Below are 19,693 nucleotides of genomic sequence, written 5' to 3'. Positions count from 1 at the left end.
ATTATGGTGAAATGCACAGATAGCTTACACAATTCTCAGAATTATTGGGAAATCCTTAAATTATTGAAGTTCCCATATGAAAGCTAGATTTTATTCTCTGCCTCATTTCATGACTCAATATCAAAAAAGATACAGTGATGCATGCCATTTCGGTGTTCCACGCCTAGAATATTGATGTTCTGTATGTAATGGAGACTTACCATACTTTTCTTCGTCAAAGAATCAAATCAAGTAAATAGTTGTTGGTCATTACAACATTTTAATCCAAATTGAATATTTTCTTCATTCCAACTGTGCCTATATAATTTCTATGGTTTCAAGCTTCTCAAAAGTCCAGAGCAAATTCTTTCCGTAGTTTACTTCCAGCTGTAACAAATAAAAGTATTTTCACATGTAGTCATTAAAAACCAGGGAAATACCAAATGGCAAGTGAATTTGTAAATTAGTAAAAAAAATAATTTCAATACAAGTTAGATTCAAATGAATAAAATATTAATGAAATTAAGAATACAAAGTAACTTTCCACTGTCCTTTATTAGCGTACAACCGGTTTCAACGCTCTTGAGCATTTGAGCGTTGAAACCGGTTGTACGCTAATAAAGGACAGTGGAAAGTTACTTTGTATTCTTAATTTCATTAATAAGGAATTTCGACAAGGTTGAGCTAGAAACAATTGAATGAATAAAATATTAGTTTTATACTAAATTTGACTGATTTGATTCCTCCAGATTTCACTATCATACAGTTTGTGAATCAATTATCCACTAAATCTGTGAATAATAATCTTTTACGGAATTACTCAGTAACAAATTCAGTTATTATGAGTGAAAAACTAGGTTTCACTACAAAACTTTTGCTATTGCTTTAAATGTCCCTATCCATTTCTTCAATGAGTACTACCGCTAATTATTCATCCTGGACAGTCATCCATCAGAAATCTTCCTTTATCTCTTTTCCTATGGTAGGTATGTATGTATGCATTGCATTTTTTACTACATACTTCATTGCAAACATATGGACATATATTTTTTATTGCTCATAAAATTAGAGCTTTTGCTTGATTCACTGATGTTAATTTCTTTTATTTAATTTTAATTAAATTATACCTGATACTTGATCTCACAATGAAGATGAAGTGATCTCTTGAATCCATAGAATGGATTCATGCTTTCCACTGCTCTCAATGGATTAACAGTATTATTATTGTGTATTCAATAATGACTAATGTAGACCATGTGGTCAGAACATAACTGATCAAGACATTGACCACCTGGAAAAGTAGTCAAATATTTTTCTTGCGTTTCTTTTATTTACTGCTTAACATCCAAAAAAAGTAGACCACTATGAAAACTTTGAGGCTGCCAACTGTCATCAATGATTCAAATACTTTATACAAAATTTTATTTGATAGTTATTTTACAAATTAATGACACATGCTGGAATTATTATATTTTTTAATATTGATGGCCTAGTCAAATTTCCAGTGTAATTAAATGTGTGTACATATATTTAGGTTTCTCCAAAGGCTCTCAGGTTGAGTTTTTATTCAACTGTGAAAACATGAGTGAAATGATTTTGAATCATATTTATGTCTTATGAATGGCGAGTGGTGTAATGAGACTGTAGTTACTTGAACAGGCATTTTTAAATAATAAATCCTGTACAACCAATCTTTGTATTTGTTTGATGTCAACAGAAATATCCTGCATTTCAAGTCAGCAAACACTTCCTTTGGCATCCTCATCATCGCCATCTAGCATCATGGTGGGTGGGGGATCGGGCATGGGGGGAGGGAGATATAGATACATTGGGTACACCCCTTCATCCCCACCTCCTCACTCTGCTGACTCCCCCTCCCCCTTGGGCCATTCAAAGAGTTACCCAGTGATCGATAGCACATTGGGCAGTGGAGGGGGGAGGTCAGACTCAGAGGACAACAGCGGAGGGGGGAGGGCCCTTCCCCCACCACCTGTCATTGGCGATGGCACACAGCTTGGGCGCCAGCGCCACCACCAGTTCCAATCATCCCACAGGTTGACTTCTGGTCAAGGTAAAGCCTCTTTGATGCAGAGTTTCCAGTGAAAGTTAGTTTGGTTGTAAGTAGCTAGAAAGATAGTATTGATGGAAAACAATATGGACTGGGCTTTCATCAAAAACTCTTGTCCTGTTCGTGCTTTGTCCACCAATGAAGCTGCATGTTATATAGGTGACACTAAACATTTTACCATCGGGGAGTAATTTTCTTTTTCCTGAGTCGGATCACCCTATATTGTTATCCAATCTCATTTTGACTGTTGGGAAGTTCAACTTGGCTCGGCCAGGAGTGGAGAAGTCACTAAAATTTGACAAGGTCAAAGTGTTCACCCACCCATGATGCTCTCCATCTTTCATGTGGCCTAAATATATTTCAATCTATTGATGATTGGATTTATATTAAGGATTTTTATCTTTGGTATAATTTTTGAAGATGTCATTGAAGTTGTTAGTAATATTGTTGTTGGAAGTTCATTCTTTGTAATTAAGATTTTTCTTAAATTTTCGAAGACTTTAATATGCATCAGCGTATATTCATTTCCACAAGGGATTAGGATCAAACTGGAGTTGATCCTAGTTAAAAATAACTTATGCACATGAATTTATGTAATATAAATTTATTGAAGAAAGACTAATTGCATAAATTGTCAGCTGTAAAAGTATGGCTAGCTAGTGTGGCAATTTGCAGCTATTAATATGACTATAATTCATATTTTCATGAAGTGTCAAAAATCAGTTGCATCCCACAAAATCATCTTGAGATTATAATCCCCTAGTATCAATTCCTGTAGTATGGTGCTCAAATCTGAATTTATTGATATAAAGAAAATTTTTCCCGAATGGGACCCATAGAGCAGTGCAGAGGAGGAATGAATTCCTTCACTCGGTTTTCTAAAATTAAGTTACTAAATATTTGAGCTATCCTCTTGGTGATAAACCATAAAAGTAATATGCAAAAATTAGCTATTTTAAAAATGCAATGAAAATTCAATATTATAATGACATGTAACATCAAATATTCACAGGTGTGATAGCACCGGATGACAGTGCTGTCACAACTATGATTTCGATGACAGTTATCACTTTATGATAGATTGATTTTGATGACGGCTATTACTTTCCAATAGATGGCTGATTTAAACACATTTAGTGCAGTGCTGATCATCTAAGGACTTAGTTCATTGCTAGCATCTAACTACTTGTTTACAACTACTTGTTTGTGAATCCAATCATATTACACATCACAAGATCACTAATTTTCCATCCATTTGTTTGTACATTAAATGGTTGGTTGTCATTGATGACTTGGGGACCAATTCAAGTGCAAATGTAAGAGAGTCAAAAATCATTTTTTGGTGAATTGTGGATGGACACTTGCAAGAGTATTCTGAGGAATACAGCTACAAAAACACAACAGCTTTGAGTTTTGGAGGTAGCCTAGAGAGTAGGATATCTCTCTCTTATTCACTCATTATTCTTTTTGGGGCGATTTTATAAAAAGTTCTTCATAAATCTGGTGCTCGCCATAAAAATAGTTAATAATCACTCATTTATCTTAGCTGATCATTTTTCTATCATAGTGAAGAAAACCATGCCCTCTGAGGTTTATTGACCCAAAGACTCTTCAAGGTGTCTATAAATTTCACTGTGATTTCAAAAGATTATATGTTAAGTTTTTTTCACTGATGAAACTCATTAGATATTGCACTTACATGAAATAAAGGATTAAATTTCAGACATTTCACTAAATACTTAGATGGTTCATAGATCTTCTATTAGGGTCTGTTACCGTAGTGATCAATTAATGGTGATGAATTGCTTTGGTAATGAGCATGAGTTCTGCTGCTCTAAGTTTGAAGGAACAAATAATGGTGCACAGAACTTACCTATGGATCTAAACATCCTTCAACAGTTACTGTAGCTCCAACTTCATCAGGATACTTCATTTACATTTGAATGATGCCTCAAAACCCTCCTCCTACCAAATTTAAAATAGGTACTCCTCTGGTTTATACGCTCACAATGATACTAATTTGAAGCATAAAGCACCAAATAAAACTGTTTGAAATTGAGAAATTCAATGAAACAGTGGGAGATGCCGCTACAGCAACTTTAAATGGAGTCATCCACTAATGTGCATAACTTTGCAACAACTTCCAAGAGTGAAAATCATTTTCCTTGACCTGGATTGGGACCGAGATACCAGTCAAGATGAATGATTTTTACACTTTGGCATTGTTGCATTGTTTGACATTTCTTTCTTATGTCATAAAACTGGAATATTTATGCATTAAAATGGAGAACTTATGTCAAATGACATGGTAATTAAAATTCAATATCCTGGTGAAAATATTTCCATTAAGATGAGTATTTTTATAACCTACCTTTTAATGCTGAATCCTCTTTTAGTCTTATCCTTTTAGTAATTCAAGATTTCAGAGTTAAATAGGCTTTAGGGTTTGTTTGTGCTCTGGCTCACAATTCTGCCAGCAATTAACCAGTGTTTATCTTTATTTAGTGGCTATTTACTGGCTTAGGGTAGGTTTCTTGACGGACACTGACTCTACACATTACCCCTAAATTATGAATAACATGACACAACATATTCTTAAAATCCAAGTTCAAATAAGGCATTATTTATGTCTGCATACTTTAAACCTTCCTTATTTTAATTCCAAATGCCTATCTTTCCCTTCCTCTAGCTCACCTCCCCAGCATTCTCACTCTACCGCCAACTTCAGCATCCTTTCACCACCTTTCACCATCACCTGCATCCACTTCCTCTTGTCTTCTTCAAATTTCCCCAGCAGCTTTCTCTCTTTCTCTTCCCGAAGAACTTCATCATTTGTTTTCTTTTACATTTCTTTATTATTTTGCTAAACCCAAATTTCCAAATGATATATTTAAAACTGTACAAATGAACTTCATAAATTCAAAAGTTATTTTATTGCAATATGACCATTAATCCAGCTGTTTTATGCAACTAACTTTTCAAGAGAGATTATTGACCAGACATTATTAAATGACCATAATTTCATTCATGGCAGTTCTATGCCCATTTATACATTTTCGTGTTTTCTGTAGTTGCCACTGAACAATGTAATTCACTCTCAAATCTATGAGAACCTAATCATGAGTTTGAAATAAATGAAAAACTCCAATAGCCGTAAACAGTTAACCTTTCTAAACAAAGTACAAATGAGATTAGTTGGCTAATGCCACAAGTCAAGGATGGGGTAAAAAGGAAAGGGATAAGAAAGGTGAATACGAATACTCATATTTCGGCCACAAAGTAGCCCTCTTCAGCGTACTGAAGGGTAATCGTCACGACAACACAAGTCACTTCGACTGCCACGGCCATCAACAAATTCCCTGCACCACTTCCACATGTTTTTGATGTCCATAATACACTTTTCACCGTACACTTCCACTAAATGGCGATGAATTTATATCGGAGAAGCAGTCGTCAGTTGGCTTCGCGACCCGGCGGGAGAAAGGTACAATGCCAGTATTAAAAAGCTGCTTACAAGGATGCAAAAAGTGATTGATCATCAAGACGACCATGTAGAAAAATAGATAAATGCTCAACCTTTTCAACGATGTATGCAAAGTTGAGAATAAATTTGATTTTTCATGAAAAAAATAGGAGACCTTACTTTTCGAATTGCCCTCGTATTTTCCACGCTCAACAGTTCATAGGAACTAGCAGTTGTAACTAGCTGCATATTGATTGGATTTAGGTAGCATCGGTTTCATTGAATGATCCTTATGGCTAGGCAATATCTTCTGCACTCCTTGAGCATTGACAAAATCTTTGCGGCCTCATGACATTTGAGGAGCAAACTTGTAAATGACACATTTTCATTTATGGTTGCAGTGCAATGAGTTTATTCCAGTAAAGGTAGACTGTTACAATGAATGTGCAGGAATCTCGTGAAAACCTGTTGACCAGTAGCTTGAGTGGTTTAATTTTTTCATAAAATATGTAGAAAACGAATCAAGAATGTTAGTCTCTTATTACTTTTTTCATCTATAAGAAGATATGGAAAAAAATTATGTTTTTCTTAAAGTTCACTTTGAAACAAGGCTAAAATTTGGTCCCAAAAAATTATTTGAAATATTTATTTGAATGATTATATCAATACTATTTCTCAGTTCCCTATCAAACTGAAAGTGCTTTCCAGTTTCATTCCCCTGAAAAAAAATTCCTCAATTAGCCAATGCACCAGATAATAGGTACAGTGCAAAACTAAGATAAACAAAAGTTTTCTTGCCAGTACTTAATCTTTAAAGTATGGCAGAAAAGAATTTATTATGATTGTGAGCAGCTTCTTGAATTTCAGCTTCATAAATGGTGGAGTACAGAGGTTTTGTGCATATAGTTTTGGAAACCAACAAATAAACAAACCCTATGAAGAGTAAAAAAGTAGTTAAAAAAGGTGAACTAGCCTGATATCATGTCATTTTTTATGCAAATGAAGTTGGTCTTCTTTTTACATTGCTACTTGTGAAGGGTGGAATCTCAGTTATTGGATCGAGTTGAAGAAAACTCAGTATAAACATTCATTTCATGCTGAAGTCATTTAGCATCCTTCTTAGAAAAATTACAGAAATATGCCTTAGTGAGAGTAATAAAATAATATTAGTCAATTCAAATAGTTTAGAACAGAAGTTCTACCCTGATGACCTGAGGTCTGAAAGTGGGCTTGCATTTCTTGCCCATGACTCGCCTGTGAGCTGTGCATCAACTGTTTGAAAAATAACATTCTACTCTCTATTGGTAAGTTTGTGTAGGGCTCAGAAATATTCAGTATGCTATTTCAGGTGCCCTCAAGGGCAGTCCTTCCCTACATCTGCAACCTGGGTGACCTAACAGTGTCTGGTGTATAATTGAGATATACAAATATAAATCTGAGAGGATTTTCCCTATCAAGATCTTGCTTATAAATATTCAATGTGTTAGAAACAAAATTTCAGAATTGGAAACACTGCTAGAAGAATATCAACCTGACTTTCTGTGTTTATGTGAACATTGGCTGTTACACCTGGAATTACCACCCTGTAAACTCTCGGGTTACATAGTTCTTGATGTGTTCTGCCGATCCAAGTGTAAAAATGGTGGTGTCATGTTGCTTTCAAAGGAAATATTTTAGTATCCCGTTAATGTAATTCCCTACAAACATTTGTTAGATGAGTGCAATTTTGAATGCTCTGTGTGGCTTTAATTATAAACAAATTTTCTGTGACCCTTTGTTCTTTATACAAGTCACCCATGGGAAATTTCCCTTTGTTTTTAGATAAATATGTCAGTCTTTTATAAGTTATAATTGCTAGGAATCCCAATGGTATGATAATTATTACTGGTGATCTTAACATTGACATGTTGGCTAACACAACTGATAAAACTGAACTCTTGAATATTCTTCAATCTTATAACTTGCGTGTACGTAATAAGGAACCCACTCGCATAACTTCATATTCTTCTACCTCACTTGATGTTTTCATTTCTAATTTTGATGGCAATGAAGTAACTACTAGGACAATCCCCTCACATCTTTCTGACCACTACCCCATTGTTCCTACTTTTCTAATGAATGCTAAAATTCCTTTGGAGGTTTATCCCACTCGATCTTTCAATAGCTCTAACCTTCATCATTTTATGAATCTCTTGTGGCTTGAGGAGTGGCACATTGTGTATAATACTGCCTCTTTTGATGAAAGCTTTGATAATTTATATTCTAAATTTCTGCACTACTTAAACGTGTCATTTCCTGTTCAGTTCGAAAAAAGAACCAAGTCTCCTTAGTGTAAACCTTGGATAAGTAATGAAATACGTTTCATGGCTCAACATCTTAAAGAACTGGCCATTTCTAGTAAAACTAATTGCAAACTGAAGACTGAATATGCAAAAAGGAAAAAGCATTACCATCAAATGCCACAGTCAGCTAAATGTTGTTAAAATGACCATAGGATCAATTACTCTGATGATAAATCTGGAGAAATCTGGAAAATTATTAATACCTTCAGAAACAAACCCAGGAAGCAGTCTCAAATTCAGATTAATGATTCATCAGGATTATTATATCAGACTTTTACAAACTGGCCCGTAACTTTGCTCATCACTTTCAACCTTCTTCTACTGCTAAGCAAAGCAACTCTCCTAGTTTAGAAGTCCCTATTTCTCTATCCCCTCACAAAATCTGAACGGAAAAATATTGTGAAGAATCTAGGTACAAAATGATGCTGTTTTTGATGGAATTCCCAGTTACATTATTATGCAATCTATCGACTTCATCATGCAGCCTCTTCATTTTCTCTTGAATGAATCTTTCCGATTAGGAGTGTTTCCATCTCCTCTGAAGGTGTCAAAAGTCATTCCATTTTATAAAAACAAGGGCGATAGACATGACATTAACTCCTACCGTCCAATTTCTCTGCTGAACCAATTCAGCAAAATATTTGAGAAGGCTTTCTATGTTAGGTTAATTTCTTACCTAGAGGTTTCCAATCTCCTTTCACCGTCTCATCATTGGTTTAGGGAGCATAAATCTACATCTTCTGCTAACTATCAGTTAATACCCAGACTTTAAATGCTCTAGATAAAAAAATTGAAGTTGCTGCAATGTTTTTTTGATTTCTCAAAAGCTTTCAATTGTGTTGACCACCAATTACGTCTCAAGAAACTTTACGGGATGGTATTCATGGCATACCTAATGCTTTGATCAAATCCTACCTATTTGATTGAATACAACATGTGGTTTTTTCTAAAAATGGTGCATCTTTTGTTTCCCCAAGTAAGGTCCTTAATCGAGGTGTTCCTCTAGGCTCTGTTCTTGGGCCTGTCTTCTTTCTTTCTTCCAAGGTCGATTTAAAAAGTTAGGTCTCCTATTTTTTTCATGAAAAATCAAATTTATTCTCAACTTTTTGTACATCATCGGAAAGGCAGAGCATTTAGCTCTTTTTCTACATGGTTGCCTTGACGATTAATCACTTTTTGCATCCTTGTAAGCAGCTTTTTAATACCGGCGTCGTACCTTTCTCCCGCCGCGTCACGAAGCCAACTGACGACTGCTTCTTGCACACCTCTGTCTGACTTGAATTTCTGTCCTCCAAGGTATTTTTTGAGAGCAGGAAACAAGTGGTAGTCACTGGGGGCAACCTCCAGACAGCAAGGAGGGTGGTCGATGATATCCCATCGGCCAAATGCATTGAGTAGGGTGGTCGTTTGATGCGACACATGTGGACTGGCATTGTCACGATGTAAACACACTCCTTTGATGAGACACCTTGTTGTAACTGATTGACCTCTGACACAATATCCTGTGCAGAAAAGTAGCCACTCTCCTCAGTAGAGCCTTCCTTTATCTCATGAAAGGTAATTCTCTGGTTATTGTGCACCATCTTGTCAATTAGAGCCACCGTTGATTCCGGCAAACTCGGCCACCCCGACCGCTGCTCATCGTGGATGTTTTCCTGGGCATCAAAAAACTCCCTGCACCACTTCTGCACATTTTTGATGTCCATAATACACTTCTCACGGTACACTTGCACTAAATGGCGATGAATTTATATCGGAGAAGCAATCGTCAGTCTCTTGGGATGAACACATAAGTACTTTAACCAGTAAGTTAAGCTCGGCCTGCTTTTTAAAAAGGGCCTTTAGATCTGCAGTTTCAGAGGCTGTTATTTGTGCACTATACTCTGGTGAATTTTATTCTCACATAGCCTATAGCATCCTTTACTGGGGTTCATCATCTAAGGCTTTGACTATTTTCAGGGCCCAAAAAAGAGCCATTCGGCTAATGAGTTTTGCAAAACACAATGCCCCTTGCCGTCCCCTGTTCAAAAAATTGGATGTGTTGCCACTGCCATGTATTTATATTTTTCATGGATTAGTACATACAAAAAGAAATCTATCTGAGTATGTGAAAAATTGTGATATCCACAAATATTCCACAAGTCAGAATGAGCATCTGCACGTTTTATAGGTGCGTACAAAAAATGCAGGTGCTGGCCCAAACTTTATGGGCCTTCAACTTTATTATAATAAACTCCCAGCTGAGATAAAGGCCCATAAAAGTGCAGCTGTGTTCAAAGTCAGTCTACTTAGGTTCTTAAAATTAAAAATGTTTTATTCAATTGCTGAATTTTTTGATTATGCCTGAGATGTCTTGTATCCATTGTATGTATTTTGTTACTTTCCCCTGACGTGTCTTATATCAAATGTAACAGTTGTAACTACTTGATCGCTGGACAAATAAAATGTATTATTATTATTATAAGGCATCCCTTGGCTAGATAACAAGATAAAAAAGATAAAAATACTAAAACAAGTACTTCACGAGCACTTGTTCATATATCATAAACTGGCAGAATTGTACTCCACTAGAGCACATATTACAGTAAACATCATGCCCAATCAGGCAACGTTACATGGAAATGATTACCATTATGAATTGCTAAACAAAATGTCAAATTTATTCAGCAGGCTTGAAGGAGGTTGTTCCATGTGTGGAGGAATGATTATCATCTGATGAATGAACTCAACAGACAATTGACTCATTCAAACATTTGGATTATAATGTGAAGAGTTCTGAATGGAAACTAATATAGTTTTGTGTGTTAAAAAGGAACTCTAATTTTGGCCCAATGGGAATGCTATTGCCCCGGGGAGGTATTCAATTGCCAGCAATAGTGACGTGGGGTGAGGTGAGGAGTGGCATGAAGATAGGAGAGGATTAAACAGGGAAATAGTGACTCGTGGGGCTGAGTGCACCTTATGGTGAATCCCTTGACGATTGGCCCCTGCAGCGCGGGCTGGATGTTGGTGGCACTTGCACCACGCCCAAGTGGCAGAGGATAAGGGTTGGTCACTGTGGTGTGGAGGAAGGTGAGGACAGGCAGTGAGGGGCAAAAGGTATTTGAGCAAGAATTAAAGGAAGGGAAGGGAAAGAGAGGGAGATGCAATGCCATTCCAATGGCAAGATCATCATCTTTATTAAGCAAATGACTGCACAGCAAATTGTGGGAAAAAATGGTGGAAGTAGAAAAGGGGGAAAAGAAAAAAATCTGAATCATTTCATCCACTAATCTGAGAGTAGTTTAAATTCAAACCTGGTCCCTATTGTCTTTACTCTCTCCCATTTACCCTCATTGATTTAACACTCTCCCTCTTCCCCACCTCCACAACCTATCCCATTTCCCTCATCCCCCTCATTTCCCATTCTGTTTAATACTCTCAGAGACCATTTCTCATATCTCCCCAATTCACTACTGTTGGGCATTGAAAACCTTCCAGGGAAAAAACATTTGTGTTACTAGACAAATCATCCCCAAGGACACATTCTGGTTTCTAAAAGCAATTTGACGAATAAACCAATGAAAGTATAGAGTAAAGAGGCAACTTGATTATAATGGGTGCTTTTAATACTGACTCCACGAGTGAGCATAAGTAAAATATCTTACAGATTTACAAAATAATGATGAGATAACGGCCTAAACAATATGTAAAGGAATTCACCAGAATAGCTACAGGGTCTTAGAAATGTTTATCAATTGATTCAGTGCTAAAAATGTTAAAACATTTCAAGTTATGTTTACTGATCATGTTTCAGAGGATAAAATATTGGTGGTAAATATTAATCTTAGTCAGGATAGACCAAAAGTTAGAGTAACTTAATGCAAAAAGGGAAGAATGAATACTTTCCTTTCAAATAATTTGAATTCGGAAAAATATATTAACCAACATATATGGATATATAATATCTGCCAACTTATATTGTTTGAAGAGAGTGATGTGAACCATTGGGATATGATAATTTTATAATAACATGAATGTTAGATTTGAAGCAGAATTTGTGCCGCCAGATAGAGACCTGTTAATAGAAATTGCAAGGCATGTTGCATGAAATGCATGAAAAATTACTACGAGAGTAGATATAAAAAACAATAATGTCAGGAAGGTTATAAGAAAAACCTTCACCAAGGGCTCTTTCCAAAATCATCTGTTTTAGGACCTTGGCTACCAATCATTCATAAGAAAGACATTCATAAAATGCTTAAGAATTGTCATTGACCTGTTTGCAGATGATACTTATTTGTATATAGTGGGCATAAAATACAAAGAAGTAGGTATGTACTTACGTGATATTATGAATAAAGATCCAAGTAATCTAAATGTATTATCTGTAATTAATAGATTAAAGTAAATATGCACAAAACTTCTCTAGCAAAAATTAGGTGAATAACTGCTAAAAGAATACAACAATATTGTTAGTAGTAAAAATAACAACATTGAGAAATTTAATGCCTTGCAAAATTTTTTGAAGATAGTTTCTGTCATAAAAATTATAATTGATAGCCTGATGCCATTTTATGTTGGTATGTATTGCTGAAAACTTGAGGAACAATACTCCAAACTTTTAGGAAGAGTGTACTCTTGAAATGATACGCTGAGCCAAAAAATAACCCTTTTTTTGAGACACTTATATTTGTTATGAACAGAAAATGTAATATATTTTAAATTAAATATAAATATAATTTACACTGAATTAGCCTAATAAGCTTAAGTAAATGCTCATTGATTGATCAATCGAATATTGTAAATATGCTATACACATAGCCCTTAACCACAAATATTAAATTACCACCTCAAAATGAGGGGTTAATTATTTTAAAAACTTCCTGGTTGGGCCAAACAAAATGCAACAGTAATCTCTCATCTTGAAGGGCTGAAAATAAGAAGAATTTAGAAATATTCTTCCATTTGGAATTCGTGAAACAACAGCTGCTTTTCACTTCCATTTTGATTAAGTCCATGTAGTTTTGATTAAGGTGAAATTTATGGGTGGGAGAGAGTTACCGGAAGAGAAGGACAGTAGGGTGAGGAAGAGAAAGATTTCAGGTGTAGATTCCTGGGAACTAGTGGAAATCCTTGTGAAAAACAATTATTTTAACCTTTAAATTGGCGATTTCTGGGCTGACTTTGGGGAACTTATGCATTACGGAAAAAAATTGCAAATATCTTTATTTCACTTGATGTTTTAATCATACCTTAATATAAATGAAGCTCGGGTCATAAGATTAAACATTGAGTAAAATTAACAAAGTTTCAATTTCGCTTTCCATCTTTTGACCTTGTTAAAGAAATACCTGCCCTCCTATTTCTTTGCCCCTCTGTCCCTTCCCACCATGTATTTAACAGAAGATGACAGAAAATAAGTTGAAATTCATTATGTAAACATGAAATTGGCCCTGCTAACTCTTTTATTTATTTTCAAATGCTTTTCCACAAAGTTTTTGCTTTAAATTCTCAATTTTGCATCAAAGGCTAGCTTTTTCAATGCCATCTATGTCTATTTGTGCTTATAATCTGCACTGGAATGTACTGATCTGCACTAAGTGAATGGAGAGCACTTGGAATGGAAGACTTGCTTTTTACATCAATGCCTACATACATTTTCCCAGGAAATGCATATGGAGAAGATGGGATGAACCGAGAGGCTGGATCAAGTACAGAGTCTGCTGAAGTGTCACCCATTCCTTCAGCGATGAACCACTGGACAAGGAATGGGTCCATCATGGTAAACCAAGGTGGAATCTCAGGAGCAGGCCCTGGATGGAGGAACATGATGTCAACGACCAGGTAGTGGCACAAGTAGGTGGCACCCTTATGACACACCCCAGGAGTACAAACTTAATATCAGGAGGTGGATAGAATCCGAAAACCACTGACAATTTCATTGTAATTAACCTAATAAGCTTGTGGTAAATAATAAGTGTTTTGTTAGGTACCTGTATGAAGATATTCAGTAGAGCATAAATATTCAATGAAGCTAAAAGGAAGTACCACATTTGATGGCATGTAAGATGCACCTTTTCTCCCAGAATTATGGTTCCAAAAGAAATCGCCCACGTCTAATATGTATAGGTTAGAACTTTATGCGTTAACGTTCAATACTGGATGTTATTTTTACCACAGATGGTCAGTACTGCCTATTTTGACTCAACCATATTTAGGTCATTATATTTACTCATTGAAAAATGTTGTATCCAGGATTGTTATTATTAAGCTCATTGCTTCATTTGACATGAATATTGTGTTTCTTGCTTCTGCTATGTTGAAAAAGGTGTGAGTAAGACATTTAATGAAGTTGATCATATTTAATCACAACTGATTATAACAAAGCAGTGTGTGTTCTTCTCACTGAGACTACCACCTCTTTAACTTTCCTGAAAGTAAGAACTTTAAGGAAACATAACTTAAGTTGGTAGGGTGTCGTCTCGTCACAGATTGTTAAAAAAATTTTTCTTGTGTGTGTCATACTGAAATAAAGGTACATCTTATATGCCCTTGAAAATGATAGCAATGCTATTGTTCATTCTAAACACAAAGAAAAAATTTACATGCATGTCCAGGTTACCTGCCATTTTGAAGAGCTCTTGGTGAACTAAACCTGGGCTCAGGTAATGAATAAAGTTGAGAAAGGAATCCTGAAATTTTATGAAGAGTATCTCAACTGAATTGTAATGAAACAGCAAAAAATCAATGGATTTAAGTTCTAATGCCCTTTAAAAATTTCTCATAAAACATGATTCTCATATGTGATTCCACAACCTATCAGTGCAGTCACAGTCTGCACTCTATTGATTTTCCTTTCCCTATATATCCTCAATTCAAAGTGTAAAACAAAATTAAAAAATCTGAATTATGTCATCATTGTACATATGATGGAACCAGCACTACTTTGATAATTTTGAAAATTTTGCATCACATTAATTTATTAATGAGCATACATTACAACACTTCTAATAGAAAAGCTACAGAAGTCCATCGGCATAAAACATACATAGAATACCAACAGGCCGTCCAAACCTCTTATGCATTCAGAAATAGCATACTTACGTCTCTGTATGTAGTCTATAGTTCTGTTTTATGTTTCCATGCATAAACAATAATCATGAAATAGAAGCATTTCCTATATTTAAGCACCATTTTTTCATTGTTTCATAAGATGCCACACCTATGTGGTTATAGGGACTGAATTATGGATTTGCCATGGAAGAACTGGAATTTAAAACGATTGCTTTACAGGCATATTTAAAAAAGTTTCAAAACTTAAGAACTTGAAAAGTCACAAAACATAACATCATATGAATTCATTTCAATTCTTCCTATACTCAATCCACAACTGTTGAAAGACATTGTGTTCAGAATAAAAAAATCAACACTATTCATCCACATTTTTATATCATATTGTATTTGAAACAGAAAACAATATTGTCTTTAGAGAAGAAGACCAGTGTTTTTTAAATTAATTTCACTTATTTGATAATTCATTGCAATCAGCCCATCTAAGACATTTCACATAGATATTTAAAATTATTGTAGTCAATTACTGGTAGTTCCAATGCCTCATCAATGGGCAAAACTATCAATAGTGGAGATGGGTATATATGTATAGTCAGGTAGGTACTTAATGCCATCAGTTACAAATTGATTAAAATGGCACTTATCTACCTACCTTTGTTGTGACATCAATCTGTAATAAGGGAGTCTACACCATTTGTAGCCTTTTACATCCATATCATCTGGTTTAAACAAAAGATTGTTTGTTCTAAGGGAACATTTTCTGTGTAGTATTGTTTCTATTAAATCTTTCTGGTAATATAATACACATTATATGATTCAGGTAGGATACTTTTAATATTGTAATAACCATATTGACCAAAATTAAGACAGTATCATATACATATGTATAATATGGTTTGGCATTTGAGCTGTCATTTTAGGGAAAAAAGAATATTTTATGCATAGAAATATGGGAGGGAAGATATCCAGAAGTTTTCTGAAAATAATTCAGTTTGTTTAATGGTGATATTTATTTATTTAATGACTTTATTGGGGGGAGATTGAGACTTTATAGTCCCTTCTGCCACCTAAACCCTGTACATTACATTGGAGACAATCACAAATACTCATGCTCTTGGCAGAGGATAACCCACCTAGGTGGGAGTCAGACCAACAACCTCTGGGTTGGAAGGCAAAAAAGTTATCCCAATGCATTACCCCTATTGATTTATTTACTAATATGGGCATTTATTTATTTATAAAGGCAGCAAATTAAAATCATTTTGCTGGAGAATGTTTAAATAAATGCACACATATACTGGAGAATGTGAGGATGATGATGCCACTTTGATCTCAATAAAATGTCACTATTTAAAAAAAAACTTTTCAAATGTCTGTAAATGCATATGTTCTACTCTGTTGATGAATATCTGCTACTATAACCGGCGGTAGTATATTTTCTTTAACGTGCCTTATATTTTTTCAACAGAGCCTTGGACAAAAATAAATTGATTGATTGATTGGGAAAATTCACTGGGTCCACATGATAGCAAATGTCACTTGGGTCCATCCTTGCAAATTTACAGCCTTGGAACATTGACGTGCACTGTGAAACATGAAAAGACACATGAATCATTACTCATCCTCTCTTCCATGATTGTGACCACAGACCAAGTAGCCGTGATGAATTCTCTGGGGCCATTGTCATAAAGAACAACACTTCAATCCAATGATTCCATATCACCCAATGTGAGGTGAAACCTATCGCCTTTCAGAGCTATGTATTGCTCTGCTACAATATCAGACTGGGCATTTTCCGTAGTAAGCAGCAATCAAGATTTAGTATGGACTTGAGAACAAAGTTTAACAATGTTGTGGATCGAAATTAAATTTTATGAAAGGATGGGGAAAAATGCATCGTAGTTCTTTGCTGTTAAAATCTTCTGCCAAAATATTATTTTCTGTAGAAACTGTGTTCATTTCAATGTCATCCTCAAATACATTCAATTTTTAAAAATACCTAACACAGAAATTTGAGTAAAACCATAGGCAGCATGTTCTGAAACCTGGTGATATTTTTTAATTTAATTTCATTAAAAAAGTCGTTTTTCTGCTAAAGAACAAATGGGAAAAGTTTTCCCTTCCTTCGCAATGAAGTAGGGTATTGAAGGGGTTAGTAGTTTCTAAATCTGGAGTCAAGGTTTATTTATCTCACAGATATTGACAGGACAGAAACCTGAAAAAATATGCTTTGAATGCCCAAATAAAAAGAATGAAATCCTTTGGCCAACATAATGGCAATTCATTCATTTTACCATAATGGTAAAAAACCATTATGCTGACAATATATTGCCTGAGTAAATCATCATTTCCAAAGAAATCAACATTTACAACCCTGAAAATAGGTCTGGAAAAACAATTATTTTGCAACCAGGGAAGTCAATACCACAACCAGACTTTGGCCATGTAATTTTGGGGGCATTGTAAAATTTCACCTTCAAATTTGAAATAGACAATTTATAACTACAGAAAAGTTTAAATGATAAAAATTGTTGGACTTCTTTATTGCAGGCTTTCATTTATTTTTAGTTAACTTATAGATTGGGACTGCTTTATCTAATTAAAGGGCTAATTGTGAGAACATGTTTTAGAGCTCTTACTTTGAAAACAGGTATTCCAGATGTGAATGCTGGTTAATTCTACATTGATGTCAGTTTCATTTCCTGAATGGGCTCTCATTAATTGCAGCTGACAGAAAACTTATATGAAAGTAATTTTATCATTTTACCAACTTTCTTAAGGACATGTGGTCCAAAGTGCTTTAGAGCAAATATTGACTTGGATACAGAGGAAAAAGGGGCCTGAGTTTGGAATGCTCATAACCTCAACCTTCTATGTAATGGCAGATTCAACTGAGAAGGCAAAGGGGATTGAAAGATGTGGAGGAGAAGCTAGCTTTCAACTAAACATTGCACACATAAAAGAAAGAGCGAGGGGCTGGCGTACCATATAATGGGAAGGATTTCATCTTGAGTCAGGAGACATCTTCAATTCATGCTGATTTGTTTCCATTCAGTAAGTTGGCATCTGTAGCACCAGGGTCTCACACAAAATTAGTAGGGTGATGACAGGTTAAGTCATATCTAAAGCCTCATAAGCGGTAATAAGAATGACAGAGTACATCTCCAGGCACATAGTTCAGTCTGGCTTGCACAAAAAATGTTTCCAGCCATAATCATGGAGAGATAAAGTTTAAATGCTCAGAGTAAGCAGTTATGCAGCAAAATTTGTGTGAGTTGCATTCCAGGTTGGTTTTTTTATGGCTTAAAAACGAGAACAAGTAACATTTTTTGACTCCCTGGGAATAAATAAATAAATGAAAAAATTCCAGGTTTTTTTCAGGCCAATACAGTTGTTTATGATATTAGATTGTGATAGTCTCTATATTAGAGAGCATTATGTTAATATTTGTGCTGAGTTTTGTTTATTTTCTTTGCACAGGTACCACCAAGAAAAGGATGGAGAAAAAATTGACTTTACAATTCATGTGTGACTTCTTCAATGTGATCTAAACAAATGAATGTGTTCTATCCGTTAATGAGAAACTATCTATAATACAAAAATAATTGGACATGGATGTGTAAGGGATGAAAGTTCCATGCATTTCCTTGTAAAATATTGATGCACCTTGCTATCCTTACTGGTGTAAGTAAATACATTAATTTGAATTACAATGTAATTATATGTTCATTTGGTTATGCTACATTTGACTCTTGATTGTTCATGGGTGGATGGCCAGACTAATGGTAAATGAAAACTGCTGTGACACAAAACAAATGTACCAAAATGAAAAATACTTACATAGTGAAACTATTCCCAAGTCTACATGGGCATGCATTAATCTAAAAAGGCATTAAAAGAGGTGGATATTAGGGGAATGTGGGAGTTTTCAAATTGCTGAAGGGACTTGGTAAAATATTGTATGTAATTATTTTTGCATGCTTTTGAATGGGATGCGCATACTTGAGCGCAAGACCTGAGGTGATAATTAAATCAAAGTTTTCCTATGATAGAAAAGTTGTAAATATGACATAGGAAATATGGGTACATAAGAAATTTCTATTGAAGTTTATAAAATTGCAAGCCTTCACTGAATTGCATTTCTTTACCTGCTCTTATACTCTATGGTCTAGTCATAACATTTAAAAAAGTATCCTCACTTTGTATTAATTTTATTTAAAGAATGTCAATAAAAGTCTGATAATTTTAATACAATTTAAGCAAGTATTAATTATTTGTATTTGAATATATGAAAGTTACTTATATTTAACGTATACCTGATTCACACCAAGTAGAGATTGATCTGTTATATGACTTTCATAATTGTATTCACTGGAAAATGCTCCTAGTCCCCTGATGACCTAGAGGGACTTTTTATACCTCTGTTCTGAACACTCATATAAGGTTTATGATTCAAGAAATCAGCTATGAATACACTTCTAGCCATTGGTAGCCAAGTCAGCAGAATGCCACACCTTTCCTCAGAAACTGGATAGAGTTTACATGCCTTTTTTCAGTTGGCAGCCCCTCACATGGCTTCAGCCTGTAATGTCTACTAATTCAGAGAGCTGGTTATGCAGTAGTTTTGATAAAGATGTGTTATTTAATACTCCAAAAACATGAACTCGGAGATTAATTCCTTAGGTTTCACCATTCATTTACACATTTTAAACAAAACAAAATCCTCAATATTTCTATTGAAGTCCATTCATGATCGTGTCAAATATGAAGTCACCATAGCTGTGCCAA

General features: G+C 35.0%; 1 protein-coding gene across 2 annotated transcripts; it reads left to right on the top strand.

The window, feature by feature from the left end:
- Nucleotides 1-1,745: 1,745 nt before the first annotated feature.
- Nucleotides 1,746-18,983, top strand: LOC139696078 (uncharacterized). Of its 2 annotated transcripts, none has more exons than XM_071594702.1 (3): nucleotides 1,746-2,050; nucleotides 13,501-13,678; nucleotides 18,386-18,983. In XM_071594702.1, the coding sequence occupies exons 1-3, from the start codon at nucleotides 1,762-1,764 to the stop codon at nucleotides 18,435-18,437; spliced, it is 519 nt and encodes a 172-aa protein (XP_071450803.1). In that variant the 5' UTR covers nucleotides 1,746-1,761; the 3' UTR covers nucleotides 18,438-18,983. The 2 variants fall into 2 exon arrangements, with proteins under 2 accessions (XP_071450803.1, XP_071450804.1); XM_071594703.1 differs by having other exon boundaries at nucleotides 13,501-13,690.
- The last annotated feature ends 710 nt before the right edge of the window (nucleotides 18,984-19,693 follow it).

The sequence above is a fragment of the Hetaerina americana genome, unplaced genomic scaffold, assembly GCF_022747635.1.
Source record: "Hetaerina americana unplaced genomic scaffold, ioHetAmer1.1.p SCAF_67, whole genome shotgun sequence".
Classification (NCBI taxonomy): Eukaryota; Metazoa; Arthropoda; class Insecta; order Odonata; family Calopterygidae; genus Hetaerina; species Hetaerina americana.
The sequence above is the reverse complement of the archived record's forward strand: the minus strand, read 5'-3'. Positions and strand labels throughout refer to the sequence as shown.